Source organism: Mobula hypostoma, chromosome 1 (assembly GCF_963921235.1).
Source record: "Mobula hypostoma chromosome 1, sMobHyp1.1, whole genome shotgun sequence".
Lineage (NCBI taxonomy): Eukaryota > Metazoa > Chordata > Chondrichthyes > Myliobatiformes > Myliobatidae > Mobula > Mobula hypostoma.
Genome location: NC_086097.1, coordinates 199,775,097 through 199,793,996, shown reverse-complemented (window position 1 = coordinate 199,793,996; position 18,900 = coordinate 199,775,097). Strand labels below are relative to the sequence as shown.

Below are 18,900 nucleotides of genomic sequence, written 5' to 3'. Positions count from 1 at the left end.
CCAATTTTTCAAGTGGCTTTGTCCCACCATTAAGCACATCTACATAGAGCACTTTTACAGGAAAGCAGCATCCATCATCAAGGACCTTACCATCCAGTCCATGATTTCTTCTTGATACTGCCATCAGGGAAGTGGTACAGGACCCTCACATCCCACACCACCAGGTTCAGGAACAGTTATTACCCCTCAACCACTGGACTCTTGAATCAGAGGAGATAACTTAATTCAACCTCACTCACCTCAACATTGAACTGATTCCACAACCTATGAACTCACTTTTAAAGACTCAATAACTCATATGGTTGATATTAATTGCTTATTTATTTTTTCTTTCCTTTTTTTTATTTCTAGTTTGTTGCCTTTTGTACTTTGGTTGTTTGGCCATTTCGGTTGTATGTGATTTATCATTGGTATAATAAGAAACAATAGTATCAATGTCTCAAACAAAGTGGCACAAGTCTACAGATGAAGCTGTAGGTGCATAGGGCCGCAGTGCTTCCCATTCTGCTTTATGCCTGCGAATCATGGACAGTGTACCAACAACATGCCAAGAAACTGAACCATTTCAAGACGGTATGAAAATTAAGTGACAAGATAGAATCCTTGACACTGAGAAACTTATAATGTGGGCCTGCCCAGCATCTATACCATCCTGATGCAGTCCCAGTTACATTGAATACAGGGAAAAAGCTGAATTAAAGTGCGTGTGCATGTGCTTGCTTAAATTAAAATAATTAGTGCAAAAATAACAGGAGAAAAAAAGTATCGAGGTTGTGTTTATGGGTTCAATGTCCATTTAGGAATCAGATGGCAGAGGGGAAGAAGCTGTTCCTGAATCGCTGAGTGTGTGCCTTCAGGCTTCTGTACCTCCTTCCCAATGGTAACAGTGTGAAGAGGGCACATGCCAGACAATTGGCTGCTTAAGAAATTGCCTTACTGTGAGCTACATAAATAAAAGCGTTCCTGTAAAGGCCAAATGAAATGCTATGAAGATATCCTAAAAACTTCACTAAAAGCCTTTGGCATCAGCCGAGACATATGGGAACATATTGCCATGGATCAGGTCGAGTGGCACTCCTTCCTCCATAAGGATGCAGTGACACAAGGCAGAAAGGACAATTCCAGCAGAGAGGCATAGATTGGCCAGGAAACCCATTCCAGCATACACCAACCCAACGTGGCTACCATCTTTTGTCCCCACTGTCAAAGAACTAAGCATGGATTTGCCTCTCTAGCCATCTGCATACCCACAGACCACTCCAGCCTCTACAAATCATGGATGACTAGAGTGGTTTTCATCAATGCACGATGAGCAAACGAACTACAAATGCCCACAAGAAAATGAATCTCAGGGTAGTATATGGTGATTTACGTGCAGTTTGATAATAAATTTACTTTGAACTACCTGCCCCAGTAGAGATTCCAGTGTCTATAGGTCCACCCTCCTGCTTCATCTCTCCAACCACAATTTAATTTGTGATTTCCGATCTTAACTGCCATGTGGCAATAAGTACGCTCTCAAAACCTCTAAAAATTTGCCAGTGTTTTCTTTAAACCTCTCATCTCCCCAAAATCTCTCACAGGACCTCATCACTCCTATATCAGTACCATTACTTCTGCATCATCACCCTCCCCCTTCAGGCTGCTTTGCATATATGCTGGCAACAAGACAACAACATACCACATTGGAATCATTTCAACAGCCAAAGAAATGTCTATCTATACCCCTCACTATTGTCTTCACACTCTTCTTCTGTTCCTTCCATGGAGTTGAGCCAATCGTGGTGCCGTACTATAATTCTAACTGGAAAAGGCAAAATCTCTTAATGGGCAATATGGATTATGGGGTACTCCAGGATTATCTGCCTGCTGTTCCTAATAGGTCAACACCCATGCCATCTTTATCTACACATACAAGGTGTGATGTGACCAAAATCAAAAAGCTCATGATCCATTTGGTCTTGGAATTGTCTAGGTAATTTAAGTCCCATTGTCACTTGAATCACTTTTTAAGTAAGTAACACATTGAAATAAGTGACAATGCAGTTTTAAAATATTAATAGTTACTTACCCGTATCTATGCCTGATAACATCCCGACTGAGCCTTTCTGCAAGGTACTTTCCGATTCGATCCAATTTGTCTGGTGCTGAAACTGCATAAAACGTCAACTTCTCCATGTCAGCCTTCACAAGACCATCCTAGTTAGAAAGTATTGAGTAAGTTAAGAAGCATTCTTTCCCCTTACAATGCTGTTACGCATTGAATTTTTCCTCCCCATATATTATTACTGAAACCAAATCATGTACTTGTCAGGATAATAATCATATAGCATTGGTGCTCCCAGCCAGCCTTCCCGGACATAACTTCTACTCTTCCTAATCAACAACATACTTCAACCAAATGTTCAAGCATCAAATGTTGTACATTACAAATTCATGAATTCATGTACAATTCATGCTCTGCATTATAAAATCTTTGTTACAAAAACAGAAAGACAAAATATCTCGCACCACTAGATTTATTTATTTTATAAAAGCAAGAATTCAGTTTTAAAATTCAAAAAACAAATGCTTTTCCTCTGGGGAGAAAGCAAAGACATCTTTGTACTCAAAATCTGCAATAATTCACTCAGTGGCACGGTTTAATCTATTCATTAATCTTATTTCCTTGAATCTCAAATATAAAAGGCATACATAACACAATAATATTTAAGAATAAAGCCCCATCTATAGATTTATATTCATGGTATAGGCAACAGTATTTTTGCTCTCCATGCATTCTAGCCGTATTTACAATTTTGACCATTAGGTGGTATTATACTCCTTGATCTGTAACACATTCATAAATGGCAAAAAAAAAATCTGCTTAGAAGCCATATTGTTCAAAGAACAGCTCTCCAAACAAACAATGTTTATATTCATTTACCTCTTGGTATGTATACTTCCATTCCACCAATTTCTTTTTAAGGGGCAATTGTTTCTGCCTAGCATCCATCCCACAGTCTCTTTGATCCACTACAGACAGATAGGAGGTGCAGGAGCATCAGGACTAGAATTGCCAGACTGGGTAACAGCTTCTTCCTTCAGGCTGTGAGACTAATGAATACCCTGTCACCACCATGCTCTCATCAATAGGACAGCGAGCTGTTTATTGTACTGTTTACCTATGCTGTGCTTTACTACATACATTTTGAATATTTTGTTAACTTATTTATAGTATAATATTTTACTTTCTGTACTGTGTGTGATATATATTGTGGGTACACCGTGGATCAGAGGAACGTGGTTTCATTTGGTTGTATATACGCACAGTCAGATAACAATAAACTTCAGCTTGAATTGATTTAGAATCAACTATCAACAATAGAAAGGTTCAATCCAACTCATTTAATGGAAATCAATTCAATTGGCAGTCTATTTCAAATACAACTCATTTGCCAGTTTTCACTAAGTCAAATAAAAAAATTGAAGAATAGATACAGTACCCTTAGGAGGCAGTGATCATAACATGATTGAGTTCACTGTGAAATTAGAAAAAGAGAAGCCGAAATCTGATGTGTCGGTGTTTCAGTGGAGTAAAGGAATTTACAGTGGCATGAGAGAGGAACTGGCCAAAGTTGACTGGAAAGAGACACTGGCAGGAAAGACGGCAGAGCAGCAGTAGCTGGAGTTTATGCGAGAAATGAGGAATGTGCAAGACAGGTATATTCCAAAAAAGAAGAAATTTTCGAGAGGAAAAAGGATGCAACTGTGGTTGACAAGAGAAGTCAAAGCCAAAGTTAAAGCAAAGGAGGGGGCATACAAGGAAGCAAAAATTAATGGGAAGACAGAGGATTGGGAAATTTTTAAAACCTTACAAAAGGAAACCAAGAAGGTCATTGAGAGAGAAAAGATTAACTATGAAAGGAAACTAGCAAATAATATCAAAGAGGATACTAAAAGCTTTTTCAAGTATATAAAGAGTAAAAGACAGGTGAGAGTAGATATAGGACTGATAGAAAATGATACTGGAGAAATTGTAATGGGAGATGAGGAGATGGCAGAGGAACTGAACAAGTATTTTGCATCAGTCTTCACTGAGGAAGACAGCAGGATACCGGACACTCATGGGTGGCAGGGAAGAGAAGTGTGCGCAGTCACAATTACGACAGAGAAAGTACTCAGGAAGCTGAATAGGCTAAAGGTCGATAAATCTCCTGGACCAGATGGAATGCACCCTCGTGTTCTGAAGGAAGTAGCTGTGGAGATTGCGGAGGCATTAGCGATGATCTTTCAAAAGTCGATAAGATTCTGGCATGGTTCCAGAAGACTGGAAGATTGCAAATGTCACTCCACTATTTAAGAAGGGGGCAAGGAAGCAAAAAGGAAATTATAGACCTGTTAGCTTGACGTCGGTGGTTGGGAAGTTGTTGGAGTCGATTGTCAAGGATGAGGTTACAGAGTACCTGGAGGCATATGACAAGATAGGCAGAACTTAGAATGGATTCCTTAAAGGAAAATCCTGCCTGACAAACCTATTACAATTTTTTGAGGAAATTACAAGTAGTCTAGACAAGGGAGATGCAGTGGATGTTGTATATTTGGATTTTCAGAAGGCCTTTGACAAGGTGCCACACATGAGGCTACTTAACAAGATAAGAGCCATGGAATTACAGGAAAGTTACATATGTGGATAGAGCGTTGGCTGATTGGCAGGAAACAGAGAGTGGGAATAAAGGGATCCTATTCTGGTTGGCTGCCGATTACCAGTGGTGTTCCACAGGGGTCCGTGTTGGGGCCGCTTCGTTTTACATTGTACATCAACGATTTGGATTATGGAATAGATGGCTTTGTGGCTAAGTTTGCTGACGATACGAAGATAGGTGGAGGGGCCGGTAGTGCTGAGGAAACGGAGAGTCTGCAGAGAGACTTGGATAGATTGGAAGAATGGGCAGAGAAGTGGCAAATGAAGTACAATGTTGGAAGGTGTATGGTTATGCACTTTGGCAGAAAAAATAAACGGGCAGACTATTATTTAAATGGGGAAAGAATTCAAAGTTCTGAGATGCAACGGGACTTGGGAGTCCTCGTACAGGATTCCCTTAAAGTTAACCTCCAGGTTGAGTCAGTAGTGAAGAAGGCGAATGCAATGTTGGCATTCATTTCTAGAGGAATAGAGTATAGGAGCAGGGATGTGATGTTGAGGCTCTGTAAGGTGCTGATGAGACCTCACTTGGAGTACTGTGGGCAGTTTTGGTCTCCTTATTTAAGAAAGGATGTGCTGACGTTGGAGAAGGTACAGAGAAGATTCACTAGAATGATTCTGGGAATGAGAGGGTTAACATATGAGGAACGTTTGTCCGCTCTTGGACAGTATTCCTTGGAGTTTAGAAGAATGAGGGGAGACCTCATAGAAACATTTCGAATGTTAAAAGGCATGGACAGAGTGGATGTGGCAAAGTTGTTTCCCATGATGGGGGGAGTCTAGTACGAGAGGGCATGACTTCAGGATTGAAGGGCGCCCTTTCAGAACGGAAATGCGAAGGAATTTTTTTAGTCAGAGGGTGGTGAATCTATGGAATTTGTTGCCACGGGCAGCAGTGGAGGCCAAGTCATTGGGTGTATTTAAGGCAGAGATTGATAGGTATCCGAGTAGCCAGGGCATCAAAGGTTATGGTGAGAAGGCGGGGCAGTGGGACTGAATAGGATAAAATGGATCAGCTCATGATAAAATGGTGGAGCAGACTCGATGGGCCGAATGGCCTACTTCAGCTCCTTTATCTTATGGTCTTCTGGTCTTACTTGTTTGAAACACAAGTCTTCGTTGTAGAGTAGGCACTGACATGACAGCATTATTTAGCATATTTCTAATTCTCCCTCAATGTTTGATACATAGAATGCATTTCCCCAGCAATTGATACAGCTACCACCATAAGGTATTTTAAAGAAACAGATGCCTTCAACTACCTGACACAGGATCTCTGCTGGAATTTATATTGTATGGTATCCTTCATTACCCAGTTTCTGACCGGTATTTGGAATGCATTCTCCATCAATCCATTCTGCCCTTTGAATAGCACATTGATACAATGATGAAGGCAGTACACCAGCAGTTATACTTCATTAGGAGTTTGAGGAAACTTGGTATGTCAACAAAGACCCAAGCAAATCTCTGCAGATATACAGTGGAGAGCATTCTGATTGGTTGCCTCACTGCCTGGTATAGCGGCTCCAATGTGCAGAAGGCTGTAGACAACTGTAGACTCAGACAGCTCCATCATGGACACAACCCGCCCACCTCCGACGATATCTATAAATGGCAGAGCCTCAAACCGGCAACATCCATTACCAAGACCCCACATCATCTGGGACACACCTTCTTTTCATTGCTAATGTCGGCGAGGAGTTACAGGAACCTAACGACCCACAATGAACATTTTCCCCCCTCTGCCATCAGATTTCTGAATGGACCATGAATACTACCTCACTATTCCTCTTCTGCACTATTTGTTCTTGTGATTTTATGGTAAATGTTTACGTCTTGCACTGTACTGTTCCCACAAAACACCAAATTTCAAGAAATATGTTAGTGATAACAAACCTGACTATGATCCTAATTCTCTTAGCCCTACAATGCTCTTTGGACATTCAGCGCTCAATTAGATCATTCAGCAAAATAGCTGAAGTGCAAAGCTATTAAATGAGCAGAATGATTGTACATCGGGATACCAACTTCATCCTGCAATAACTATATAATTGAAGTGATAAACAAGATTTCCTTCAAGTAGCAAATTTTAACTTAACATCTAACAATCCAGTTAGTAAGAACCAGTAATGAACAGTATTATTTCCATTGAAATAACTCACAAGATCGATACCAATCATGAAGCAACATTGAAGGGCAATTTCAATCAGTACAATGAACTATTTCAAACATTTTGACAAGTATAATAGAGGTCATTGTTAACAAGAGAAATTCTGCAGAAGCTGGAAATCTAAGCAACACACACAAAATGCAGGACCTGCAAAGGGTTCTGTCCCGAAATGTCAACTGTATTTTTATCCATAGATGCTGCCTGGCCTGTTGAGTTCCTCCAGCATTTTAAGTGTGCTGCAAAGGTTATTATTCTCTGTTGTGTATTCACAGATTGTATTTATTTTCCCACTATTGTAATTTCTCTCACTAATCCTGGAGATGGAGAGGCATTTTCCTACATCTGAAGGCAAAGTTCACCCCTACTGCTCCAAAAATGTTAAAATATCATTGACTAACATTTCAGGGTTTTCCCTAATCAGAAGCCCAGGATGAACAACGAAGTCCGGAATCTGCTGAGAGCCAGATCGGAGGCATTCAAGTCTAGAGACCAAGAAAGCTACAAGTGCTACAGGTATGATCTCCGGAAAGCCATCTCATGGACATATTGGAGATTCGGACTAAACTGGAATCAATGAGGGATGCTTGACAGCTGTGGCAGGATTTGAATGCCATAACCTCCTATTAAGTTAAATCTTGCAACATAGGGGTCAGCAGAGCTTCACTTCCAGATCAGTGTAATGCCTTCTAAGCTTGCTTTGACCATCAGAATGGGGAGGAACCCTCACACACCCCCATGTCTTCCAATAATCCTTTGGTCTCAGTAACTGAAGATGTCATGTGCACTGCCTTCAAGAGAGTGAATCTACGGAAAGCATCCAGTCTGGGCAGAGTACCTGGCCGAGTACTGAAGACCTGTGTTGACCAACTGGCTGATATCTTCAATCTCTCACTCTGGCAGTGTGTGGTATCCACCTGCTTCAATTAGGCTTCAGTCGTACCGGTGTCCAAAAACAGCGTGGTAACCTGTCTAAATGACTATCACCCAGTTGCGCTTGTATCCACAATGATCACCAGGAAATCTGCAGATGCTGGAAATTCAAGCAACATACACAAAATGCTGGTGGAAACGTCGACTGTACCTCTCCCTATAATGCTGCCTGGCCTGCTGCGTTCACCAGCACTTTTTGTGCGTGTTATCCACAATGATGAAGTGTTTTGAGAGGCTGCTGTTGAAGTATATCACTCCTGTCTGAGTGGCATGTTGGATCCACTCTAATTCACCTACCAAAGCATCTGCTATAGACCTGTTGCTATCTCATTGGTTCTGTACATAACCCTCTAACATCTGGACAGTAAGGATACATACATCAGGATGCTCTTTATCGATTACAGCTCAGCATTTAACACCATCATCCCCTCAAAACTAATCAGTAAACTCCAAGACTTGGTCCTCAATATCCCTGTATGCAACTGGATCCTGGATTTCCTCACTTGTAGACCTTAGTCAGCCCCAGTAGGCAAAATCATCTGCTCCACAATGTCCAGCAGCATAGCAAGGATGTGTACCCCCTGCTCTACTTGCTTTACACTTATGACTCTGTGGCCAAGCACAGCTCCAACACCATCGACCTGTTGTGGGCTGTATCAAAGGTGGTGATGAATCACATACAGGAGAGGGATTGAAAATTTGACTGAGTGGTGTACCAACAACAACCTCTCACTCAATGTCGACAAAATCAAGAAACAAATTGTAGACTTCAGAACAGGGAAACCAGAGGTCCATGATCATCGGAGGATCAGAGGTGGAGAGGCCCAGTTACTTTAAATTCCTGGGTGTGTACTGGCCCTATCATATAAATATAATTGTAAAGAAAGCACAACATTGCCTCTACTTCCTCAGGAGTCTGGGGAGATTTGGCATGTCATCAAAAACCTCAGCAAACTTCTATAGATGTGTGGTGGAAACTGTGTTGACTGGCTGTATTACTGTCTGGTAGGGGAACACCAGTGCCTTTGAGCATAAGTATCATACAAAAAGGTAGTGGATTTGGCCCAGTACATTACGGGTAAAACCCACTCAACCACTGAGCACATCAACATGAAACATCGCCACAGGAAAGAAGCATCCATTATCAAAGATCCTCACCACCCAGGCCCATGCTCTTTTCTCACTGCTGCCATCAGGTAGAAAGTCCAAATGCCTCAGGATTCACACCACCTGGTCCAGAAACAGTTACTACCCCTCAATCATCAGGCTCTTGAACAAAAGGGGATAACAATACTCATTTAAGAACTCTTATCTTGTTATTTCATGCTCCTTATTTATTGATATTTATTTATATCGGCATTTGCAAAGTTTGTTGTCTATTGATCTTATTTACAGTTACTATTCTATTGATTTGCTAAGTATGCCCGCAGGAAAGGATCTCAGGATTGTATGTAGTGACGTGTATATACTCGGATAATAAATTTTACTTTGGCATTGATAATCTGAAGCATTAATAGATGTAATCTATGGCTAATAATCTATAATACTTAGGTTAAGTTAGATTGGACCACTGGACAATTCGCACAAGTTTCCTACAATGACTTATATGAACATTTTTTTCTAGTATATCAATTATTAAATTAGTCCCAGCGAAGTAAAAAATGGACAGAATTTGGTTAGTTTACTAATTTACATTATATGTCTTTTGGATTAAACCATAAGAAATAGAAGCAGATTTAGGCCATTTGACCTGTTTAGTCTGCTCCACCATTCCATAATGACTGATTTATTGTCCTTCTCAATCCATTCTCCCTGAAACCTTTGACACACTGATAAATCAAGAACCTATAAACCTCCAATTTAAATGACCTGGCCCCCACAGCCACCTGCAGCAATGAATTCTACAGATTTTCTACCCTCTAGCTAAAGAAGTTCTTCCTCTTCTCTGTTCTAAATTAAAGTCCCTCTAGTCTAAGGCTGTGCCCTCTGGTCTTAGACTCACCCACTATAGGAAACATAGTAGTCATAGTCATACTTTATTGATCCCAGGGGGAAATTGGTTTTCGTTACAGTTGCACCATAAATAATAAATAGTCATAGAACCATAAATAGTTAAATGTAAATTAAATATGTAAATTATGCCAGTAAATTATGAAATAAGTCCAGGACCAGCCTATCGGCACAGGGTGTCTGACCCTCCAAGGGAGGAGTTGTAAAGTTTGATAGTTTGATGGCCACAGGCAGGAATGACATCCTATGACGCTCTGTGCTGCATCTTGGAGGAATGAGTCTCTGGCTGAATGTACTCCTGTGCCCACCCAGTAGATTACGTAGTGGATGGGAGACATTGACCAAGATGGCATGCAACTTAGACAGCATCCTCTGTCCAGACCTTTCAATATTTGAGAGTTTTCAATGAGATCCCCACTCATTCTTCTAAACTCTAGCGAATTCAGGCCCAGAGCCATCAAACTTTCCTCACATGTTAACCCTTTTATTCCCAGAATCATTCTCATGAACCTCCTCTGGAACCTCACCAAGGCCAACATGTCTTTTCTAAGAGAAAGAGCCCAAAACTGCTCACAACAGTCCATGCGGTCTGACCAAAACCATATTCTAGTCTCCTCACAATGAATACTAACATTGTACTTGTCTTCCTTACCAGACTCGACCTGCAAGATAACTTTTAGGAAATCCTGCACCAGGGCTCCCAAGTCCCTTTGCATGTCTGATGTCTGAGTGATCTCTCCCTTCAGAAAACAACCTACACTTTTATTCCTTCTACTAAAGTATATGACCATAAACTTCCTGACACTATATTCCATCTGCCATTTCTTTTCCTATTCTCCCAATCTGTCAAGTCCTTCTGCAGACTTCCTGCTTCCTCAACACTACCTGCCCCTCCACCTATTTTTGTAACTTCTGCGAACTTGGCCACAAAGCTATCAATTCCAGCATCCAAATCATTCACATATAACATGAAAAGAAGCCGTCCCAACACCACTCCCTGCGAAACACCACTAGTCACTGGTAGCCAACCGAAAAGGGCCCCTTTATTCCCACTCTTTGCCTCCTATCAGTCAGCCAACCTTCTAAATGTTAGGATTTTTCCTGTAATATCATGGGCTCTTACCTTGTTAAGCAGTTGCACCTTGTCAAAGATCTTCTGAAAATCCAAGTAAACAACATCCATTGCTTGTCTATCTTCCCTGTTATCTCCTCAAAGAATTCCAACAGATTTGTCAGGTAACGGTTACCCTTAAAGGAGACCATACTGACTTTGGCCTATGTTACCATGTGCCTCCAAGTTCCCCAAAACCTCATCCTTAATAATGGACACCAACATCTTCCCAAACTATAATTTCCTTTCTTCTGCCTCCCTCCCTTCAAATTATCAAAGTACATACTTGTCACCATATACTGTACAGCACTGAATTTTTTTTGCAGGCATATTCAATAAATCCAATAACCATAACAGAATCAATGAAAGACACAGTAATATGGCAACCAGTGTACAAAAACAACAAACTGCAAATATGAAAAGAAAAAAAAAATAATAATGATCAATAAATAAACCAACAAACAGTAAGTATTGAGGACATGAGGTGAAGAGTCCTTGAAAATAAGTCTGTAGATCGTGGGAACAGTTCAGCGATGTGGACGGGAAATTAGCGGTGGAGGTCCTTGATGATGGATGCTGATTTCCTGTGATGAAACACTCCATGTAGATGTGCTCAATGGTGAAGGACAGGGCCATATCCACTACTTTTTGTAGGATCTTCTGTTCAAGAGCATTGGTATTTCCATACCCCAAGCTGTGATACAGCCAGTCAAGAATGGAGTGCCACTTGCGATTTTTCAGTCCTCCAGAACCATTCCAGGAAGTTGTGATTAGGTTAAGCATTTTTGATTGAAAAAAAATTCAGCAAGTAAAGATTGACTTACTTTTGGATCTTCAGGGAAAATGTTATCAACCAGGCGTTTGTATCTTGGGCGCAATGCGCCACAGCAGCCACATACTCCTGCAGAAATACATAAAAATAAACAAGCTTTAAACAAACTGGTGAGGGTGGATCACCAACAGCAGTAGCAATACCAGGTGCACACAATTCAAGCAGCAAGGAAAGTAGAATAACTGCATCAAAAGAATAGAGCAGGAATTAACAGGAGAAGATCACAGCAGCATCATGGTTTGCATGTGGGCTAATAAGGGAACTAGTGAAGAAGTATGGCAAGTTACAGCTGTAATATAGGTTATGAAAAAGGGACTATAGAAGACACTAACTGCAAACACGGGTAGGAACTGCGACATAGTCAGGACAGAAAACAAATTAAAAGGAGTAGAGACCAGTCATAGCAATTGTGTAGATATTGTTACAGCTCTACAGACTAGTTTTAAATATTTTAAGTACTTACTATAGCATTGCAAGGGGGTCATTACATGCTGGGTGTTCAATATATTGGATGAAACAGAGGATAAAAAAAACTGTGGGAAAATCTCAAGAGACTGTTAAAAAACAGCAGTAATGGTGGACGTCTATTACCTTAACATACACTTGGGACAGCAGAGCGTATATAGCACAAAGAAAATGGAGAGCAAGATTCACAAAAAAATGTGTTTAAAAGGTAAGCTTTATTAATTACTTGTTTCTAGCTCAACAAGTTCGATGGATCTAATTCTAGAAAGTAAAGTAGGGCAAGTGTAGTGCCTTTCAAATGCTCTCAATGATATGTAGGTTTTCAGATTTGTGCATGCACGTTGGAACATTCGTCCCACTATTTGTTTATATTCAATGCATTTTAGCATCTCTAATAATGGTAAATAATTTGAAAAATTCACCATGAAGGTTCACCATTTCCCCCCACATCATAGGGCTGCCCTGGGTGGTTAATTTGCTACTATTATTCTCTCCTGGTGTAGATAAAAGGCAAAAAATATCAAAAGGTGCGAGTGAGAGAGCGAGCGCGAGAGAGAGCGAGAGAGAATTACAGGAATACAAAAGGGACAATAGGACTCTTGGATTACTCAATGCCGAGTGGACATGCATCCCGTGTGCCAAATGACATCCTTCTACGTCGTAAGAAGCATCAATGCAAAAACCTTGCAAAAGGTTCACAGGAGGTTCACTGGCTTGATGAGATGGAGGGATACGTGGAAAGCAACAACACAGGCTGGTATTCTTTGCCCTTTCAGAGAAAAGGGATTATGGAGTATAATACAAGTTCAGTGGATTCCATTTAATTGGGCCATTGGTTAATCTTATTTGGTACAACTCTTACAGAACAAAAACAAATCAAGAAAATAATTGGGATTCTCTGTTTATTTGTGACACTATGAGGCTTAACTGGGGCACGAGACTTGCTGAACAGGTTCTAACTAGCTTCAGTTACGCGCATAATGGTCGATAGACGCTACACCATTCTTAAAGCAAACAGTATTTAAATAGTGCCAGTGTGTGTTTGTGTTTAAAAAAATTAGTGATTTTTATCACTGAAAGCTGATGAAAAATAAGCAACAAGTCAATTCAGAACTGTTTTGCTCACTGCACTTTCAAGCATTCAGGCTTGGAAATGCTAAAAAAAGTCCAGTAGTGAAAATGAAATGATCTCGCTGCAACATCAAGTTAGGAGCTACGAAGAATTAAGGTATCAATAAATGATCTTGAATGTTGCAATGAAAATGAAGATTAGGATGTAACCATTGAAAGCATTATATGAAGACAATGCATTATCTGCACTAAGTGTCTGCACTGATTTTGTTCATTGTATTGAATTCCTCCGTTAATAACTATCAGGAACCAATACATAGTTTTATAGTACTGTAGTACCATTGGTCGTGTTCTAATTTGTTCTGTATTTCTTTAAATACACAATTTGTCAATTAGCTTGTCTTTTTAAAAAAAAACCTTTTCCACTATTTCAATTAAACTTTGGTTAACTGGGCCAAAATATACTAGATCTGATCAGTCTCAATTCACCAGAATCCACTTTATTCAAAATGTGGAATTTTAACTAATTCCTGTGGCAAGTCTGGGTGACCCATTAAATCACATGATGTTCAACTTCCAAGTTTTAACAGTGAGTGAACGATGAAGGTGGAGGATTACAAGCTGTAGATGCAACTTCAGTTGTTATAACATGACTACTTGGGAGAAATATGGCACAGAAATGACAACAGAAGGGTGAATGATGACAGGAAGTGCATTATATAATGTTGTTGACAATGGCCACGTCATCCACCAGAAATGGATGTACATCATGTGATTTATACTTTCAGAAAGGGCAAATGCTTTCTATTCTAATCCAATATCTAGGGTCACATTATTTTTACCAATTCAAAACATTGAGAGAAGCTAAACTTAGATCTGGGTAGCAAACTGGAACAAAATGACAAATTGAAATTGTGTTAAAAATCACTTGTGGTAATCGCATTTATTTGGCCCATTTACTGTGAATTAGTACAGCCTGCTGATGATATTCCTGGGTCAAACTGAAATTTTTACACCATGGTCCAATAAACATCTCTGACACTCAGTTTTTCACCTTCCATCAGAGGTAAAGTGATAACTATAACTGACAAATCAGAAGGAAAGCTGTGAAGAAAGATATCTAGATAGATAGATACTATATTGATCCCAAAGGAAATTACAGTGTCACAGTAGCATTACAAGATCTATAGCTGGAACTCAGAACTATCAACTCAATAACGTGTCATTAAGAAAGATGAACGATTAAAGATTAGTCTTATTTGTCACATGTACAACAGAGCATACAGTGAAATGAGTTAAATCAGTCAACAAGGATTGTGCTGGGTAGTGCCCAAGTATTACTACACTTCCAGCATCTACATAGCATGCTTACAATTCACTAACCCCAACACTAAGTCTTTGGAATGTGGGAGGAAACCAGAGCGCCCACGCAGGCAGCGGTGGGAATTGAATCCTGATCAGTGATAGCTGTAATTGCTAGACTATCTTGCCACCTCCCATGTTCACTTCATTAGGTATTAAGGCAATGCAGATTAAATAAATAAGATCATCTTCAGTATTGGGTCTACAAGTGAAACTACAAGACCCTCAAGAACTAATAGCTTTTACCTGAATATTGATTCTAAATAATTGTTACATTTAAGTGCATATTGGATTCAACAATAGGGATCCTCAAATGTTTGGTTCTTAAGGATAATTTTAGAAAAGTAAATAACATTACATAATTGGGCAACATTCTAGGCCTGAAGCCATTCCAGGTTAAAAAAATCCAAAAGTTGTCAACACTGTAGTCATGACAACCGGGCACTGGTAATTCAATTGTATATTTTAAAAAAAACTTAGATTAAAATTAACCAATTCAAGACCAAAATAAAAACATCAACAGTTGCTTTATATTTTGTGCAAAACAGGGCCCATCCACAATTGAAAATAAAATGTTTACAGATTATATTCTCTTCCATGCCAGTTCTTGCTTTCAGATAGTAAAAACACTTAGCATTTTATGAATGGTTAAAGAAAGGTTTCCCTGTAGTCATCAAAAATTTAGTCTTAATTATATTGCTCAATTCCACTCGTCAGGAAATCAGATCTGAACACTGAGGGAGAAGTATCATTTATCATTTTCAGTTGTCTCTGAACTCATATCGTATTGAAGCAAAAAACTTAATACTATTTTAATTACAAGAACATATTTTTTATACTTTTAAGACTAGCATTGTGCAATAATCACAATTAATGCCACAATCTGTGCAACTGAATCCTCATGATGAGAAATGAAGTTGTCACAGACAATGCCCAAATTACTGCTAAGAGACTAAAGTTTTCAATTGCTAACAATCACGAAATTCAAGCTTTTGCAGCTGTTGCTGCCTGGTAGAACCTCAGGTTTCAATACTGACATAGAATCTAATAGTCCCAACAAAGCTAGCCTTAAATATAGCATTTTATGTAAAAAGAAATAACAAGTAAGCAAAGAAAGACTGAAAAAAAAATGATTTGCCTTGTGAGTTATCCAATTTCAATGTAATGAATTAACATATTTCTTCAGAATGACACAACAATTCTATGGGTTTTTGACAGGAAAATGTACTTCAGATTAGTCATGATCTTAATGAATTCTTCCATCTGTATTTTCATCCTGGTCCCCTAAATCTTGGTGAAGATTTTTGAGCATTGTAGAAACATGGCAGGGACAATTAGGAAGTAGAATTCTATCACCCTTCACAAAAGGTATCACAAATGTCTTTGACAATTCTTTTCCTTGCCAGCTATGCTCTTCTACATCTACCATAACATAACACTGAATTTAATAAAGAAAAATAGAGGGAGATTATTGGTAAGAACACTTTTTTTGCATTTAGAGATCCACTCAGCAGCATGAAGAATTTCTGATCTGGCTGAAAATATTGTCCTAAGTGACTGAACACCATTTCCAAAATGTTATGAGGTCAAAAAAGACTCTAAAACATGGGAGCAGAATTAAGTCATTCAGCTCATTGAGTCTGCTTCGTCATTTCATCATGGCTGATCCATTTTCGCTCTCACCCCAATTCTCCTGCCTTCTCCCAGTAATATTTCACATCCTGACTAATCAAGAAACTACCAACCTCTGCCATAAAACACCCAATGACCTATCCATAAGTGGCAATATATTCCACAGATTCACTATCCTCTGGCTAAAAAAATTCCACCTCATCTCCATTCTAAATAGATGTTCCTCTATTCGGAGGCTGTGCAACTTGTAGTGGGGACCTAGACTCACCTACTATAGAAAACATCCTCTAAACATCCACTCCATCTAGGCCGAAAACATTTGATAGGTTTCAATGAGATTCCACCCCACCCCCGACTCCCCCCCAATTCTTCTAAATTCCAGTGAATACAGGCCCAGAGCCATCAAACCCTCCTCATACAATAACACCTTCATTCCTGGAAACATTCTTGTGAACCTTCTCTGAACCCTCCCCAATGTCCTCAGATAAGGGGCCCAAAACTGCTCAAAATCCTCCAACTGAGGCCCCACCAGTCCCTTATAAAGCACCAACATTACATCCTTGCTTTTATATTCTAGTCCTCTCAACCTGCAAGTTAACATTTGGGGAACTCTCAAGTCCCCTTGACTTCAAAATTTTTAGTCTTCTCTCAGTTTAGAAAATAATCTATGTTTTTGCTCCTTCTACCAAAGTGCATGATCTTACACTCACAACACTGTATTCCATCTGCCTTTTCTTTGCCCATTCTTCACTATCTGTCTTAAGTCCTCCTGCAGCCTCTCTGCTTCTTCAGCACTACCCGTACCTCCACCTATTCTGTGTCATCCAGAAACCTGGCCACAAAGCCATTAACTCTGTCATCCAAATCATTGACATACAACATAAAAGGAAGCGGTCCCAACAGCAACCTCTGCAGAACATCACTCGTCACCAGCAACCAAAGAGAATCATGCCCCCTTTATTCCCACTCTTTGCTTTCTGCTCATCTTTTCCTTAAAGAACTTCAACAGATTTGCCAGGTTTGGTCTATTTTATTAATTTAATGTTACTTAGGTAAATCAGTCACATACAAATGGAGGATCTAAAACCAGTGTGCTTTGACTAAACAATGGAGACCACAATGGGATGAGGGAGGATTTGACTAGCGTAGACTGGGAATACATGCTATATGGTGGGATGGCTGAGGAACAGTAGAAGACTTTCAAAGAGATTTTTCATGGCGTTCAACAAAAGTATATTCCAGTTAAAAGTTAGGACAGTAAGGGTTGGGAGAGCCAGCCTTGGATAACTAAGGAAATAAAAGAAGGCATCAAACTAAAAGCTCGTGCATACGAAGTCGCCAAGACTAATGGGAAACTGGACGATTGGGAAAACTTTAAAAAGCAACAAAAAAAAATCAGTAAGCGAGCAAAAAAACAAAGGGAACGAGATTAAGAAAATAAACAAGCACAAAATATAAAACAGATAGTACAAGTTTTTTTATAATAATATAAAGCAGAAAAGAGTGGCTAAAGTGAACATAGGTCTCTTGGAGGACGAGAAGGGAAATTGATATTGGGTAATGAGGAAATGGCAGAGGCTTTGAATGACTATTTTGTGTCGGTGCTCACAGTGGAGGACACATCTAACATGCCAAAGAGAGATGTTATGGATGCCATGGGAGGTGAGGGCTTCAATATATACAATAGCTACCATTAAAGAGGTAGTGCTGAGCAAAGTTGTGGACGTGAAGATAGACAAGTCCCCTGGTCCTGATGGAATGCATCTCAGGGTACTGAAACTCTGGCCAGGTCCCGGCGGATTGGAAGACAGCGGATTTCACACCACTGTTCAAAAAAAAGATGTAGTCAAAAAGCAGATAACTTTAAGCCAGTTAGTTTAATGTTGAGAAAATGCTTGAAGCTATCATTAAAGAAGAAATAGCGAGGCATCTGGAAAGAAATCCATCCACCATGCAGATACAGCATGGATTCAGCAAAGGCAGGTCCTGTTTGACAAACTTACTGCAGTTCTTTGAGGATATAATGAGCACAGTGGATAGAGGGGAACAGATGGACGTTATTTACTTGGATTTCCAGAAGGCAATTGATAAGGCATCACATAAACGACTAAGGATGCATCGAGTTGGGGGTGATGTACTAGCATGGGTAAGGATTGGTTAAATAATAGAAAGCAGAGAGTTGGGGATACATGGGTGTTACTCTGTTTGGCAATCAATGGTGAGTGATTCATGATACACATTAAGGATATGGAAGAGGGGACCAAGTGTAGCGTATCTAAGTTTGCTGATGACACTAAATTGAGAGGGAAAGCAAATTGTGCAGAAGATACGGAGAGTCTGCAGACAGATATAGTTAGGTTCAGTGAGTGGAAAGGGTTTGGCAGATGGAGAAGGAAAAAAATGGAAGAGCAGATTATTATTTAAATGGTAAAAGATTGCAGCATGCTGCTGTGCAGAGGAACTTGGGAGTGCTTGTGCATGAACCACAAAAGGTTGGTTTGTAGGTGCAGCAGGCTATCAAGGCAAATGAAATGTTGGCCTTCATAGCTAGAGGGATTGAATTAAAGAACAGGAGGACTTGCTGCAACTGTACAGAGTACTGGTGAGGTTGCATCCGGAGTACCACATGCAGT

General features: G+C 39.8%; 1 protein-coding gene across 8 annotated transcripts in view; it reads right to left on the bottom strand.

Annotated features, from left to right (window-relative positions):
* LOC134354150 (protein EFR3 homolog A-like) overlaps window positions 1-18,900 on the bottom strand; it is a 167,324-nt gene that overhangs the window by 120,620 nt on the left and 27,804 nt on the right. For 7 of the 8 annotated variants that reach the window (XM_063063021.1, XM_063062985.1, XM_063062995.1 and 4 more), the window contains 2 exons: window positions 11,730-11,806; window positions 2,072-2,199 (listed from right to left, as the gene is read on the bottom strand). In XM_063063021.1, the coding sequence (XP_062919091.1) occupies window positions 2,072-2,199; window positions 11,730-11,806 (205 nt within the window). Of the gene's footprint in view, window positions 1-2,071; window positions 2,200-2,926; window positions 3,076-11,729; window positions 11,807-18,900 lie in introns of those variants that run through there. The other variant, XM_063063039.1, reaches the window with a different exon arrangement.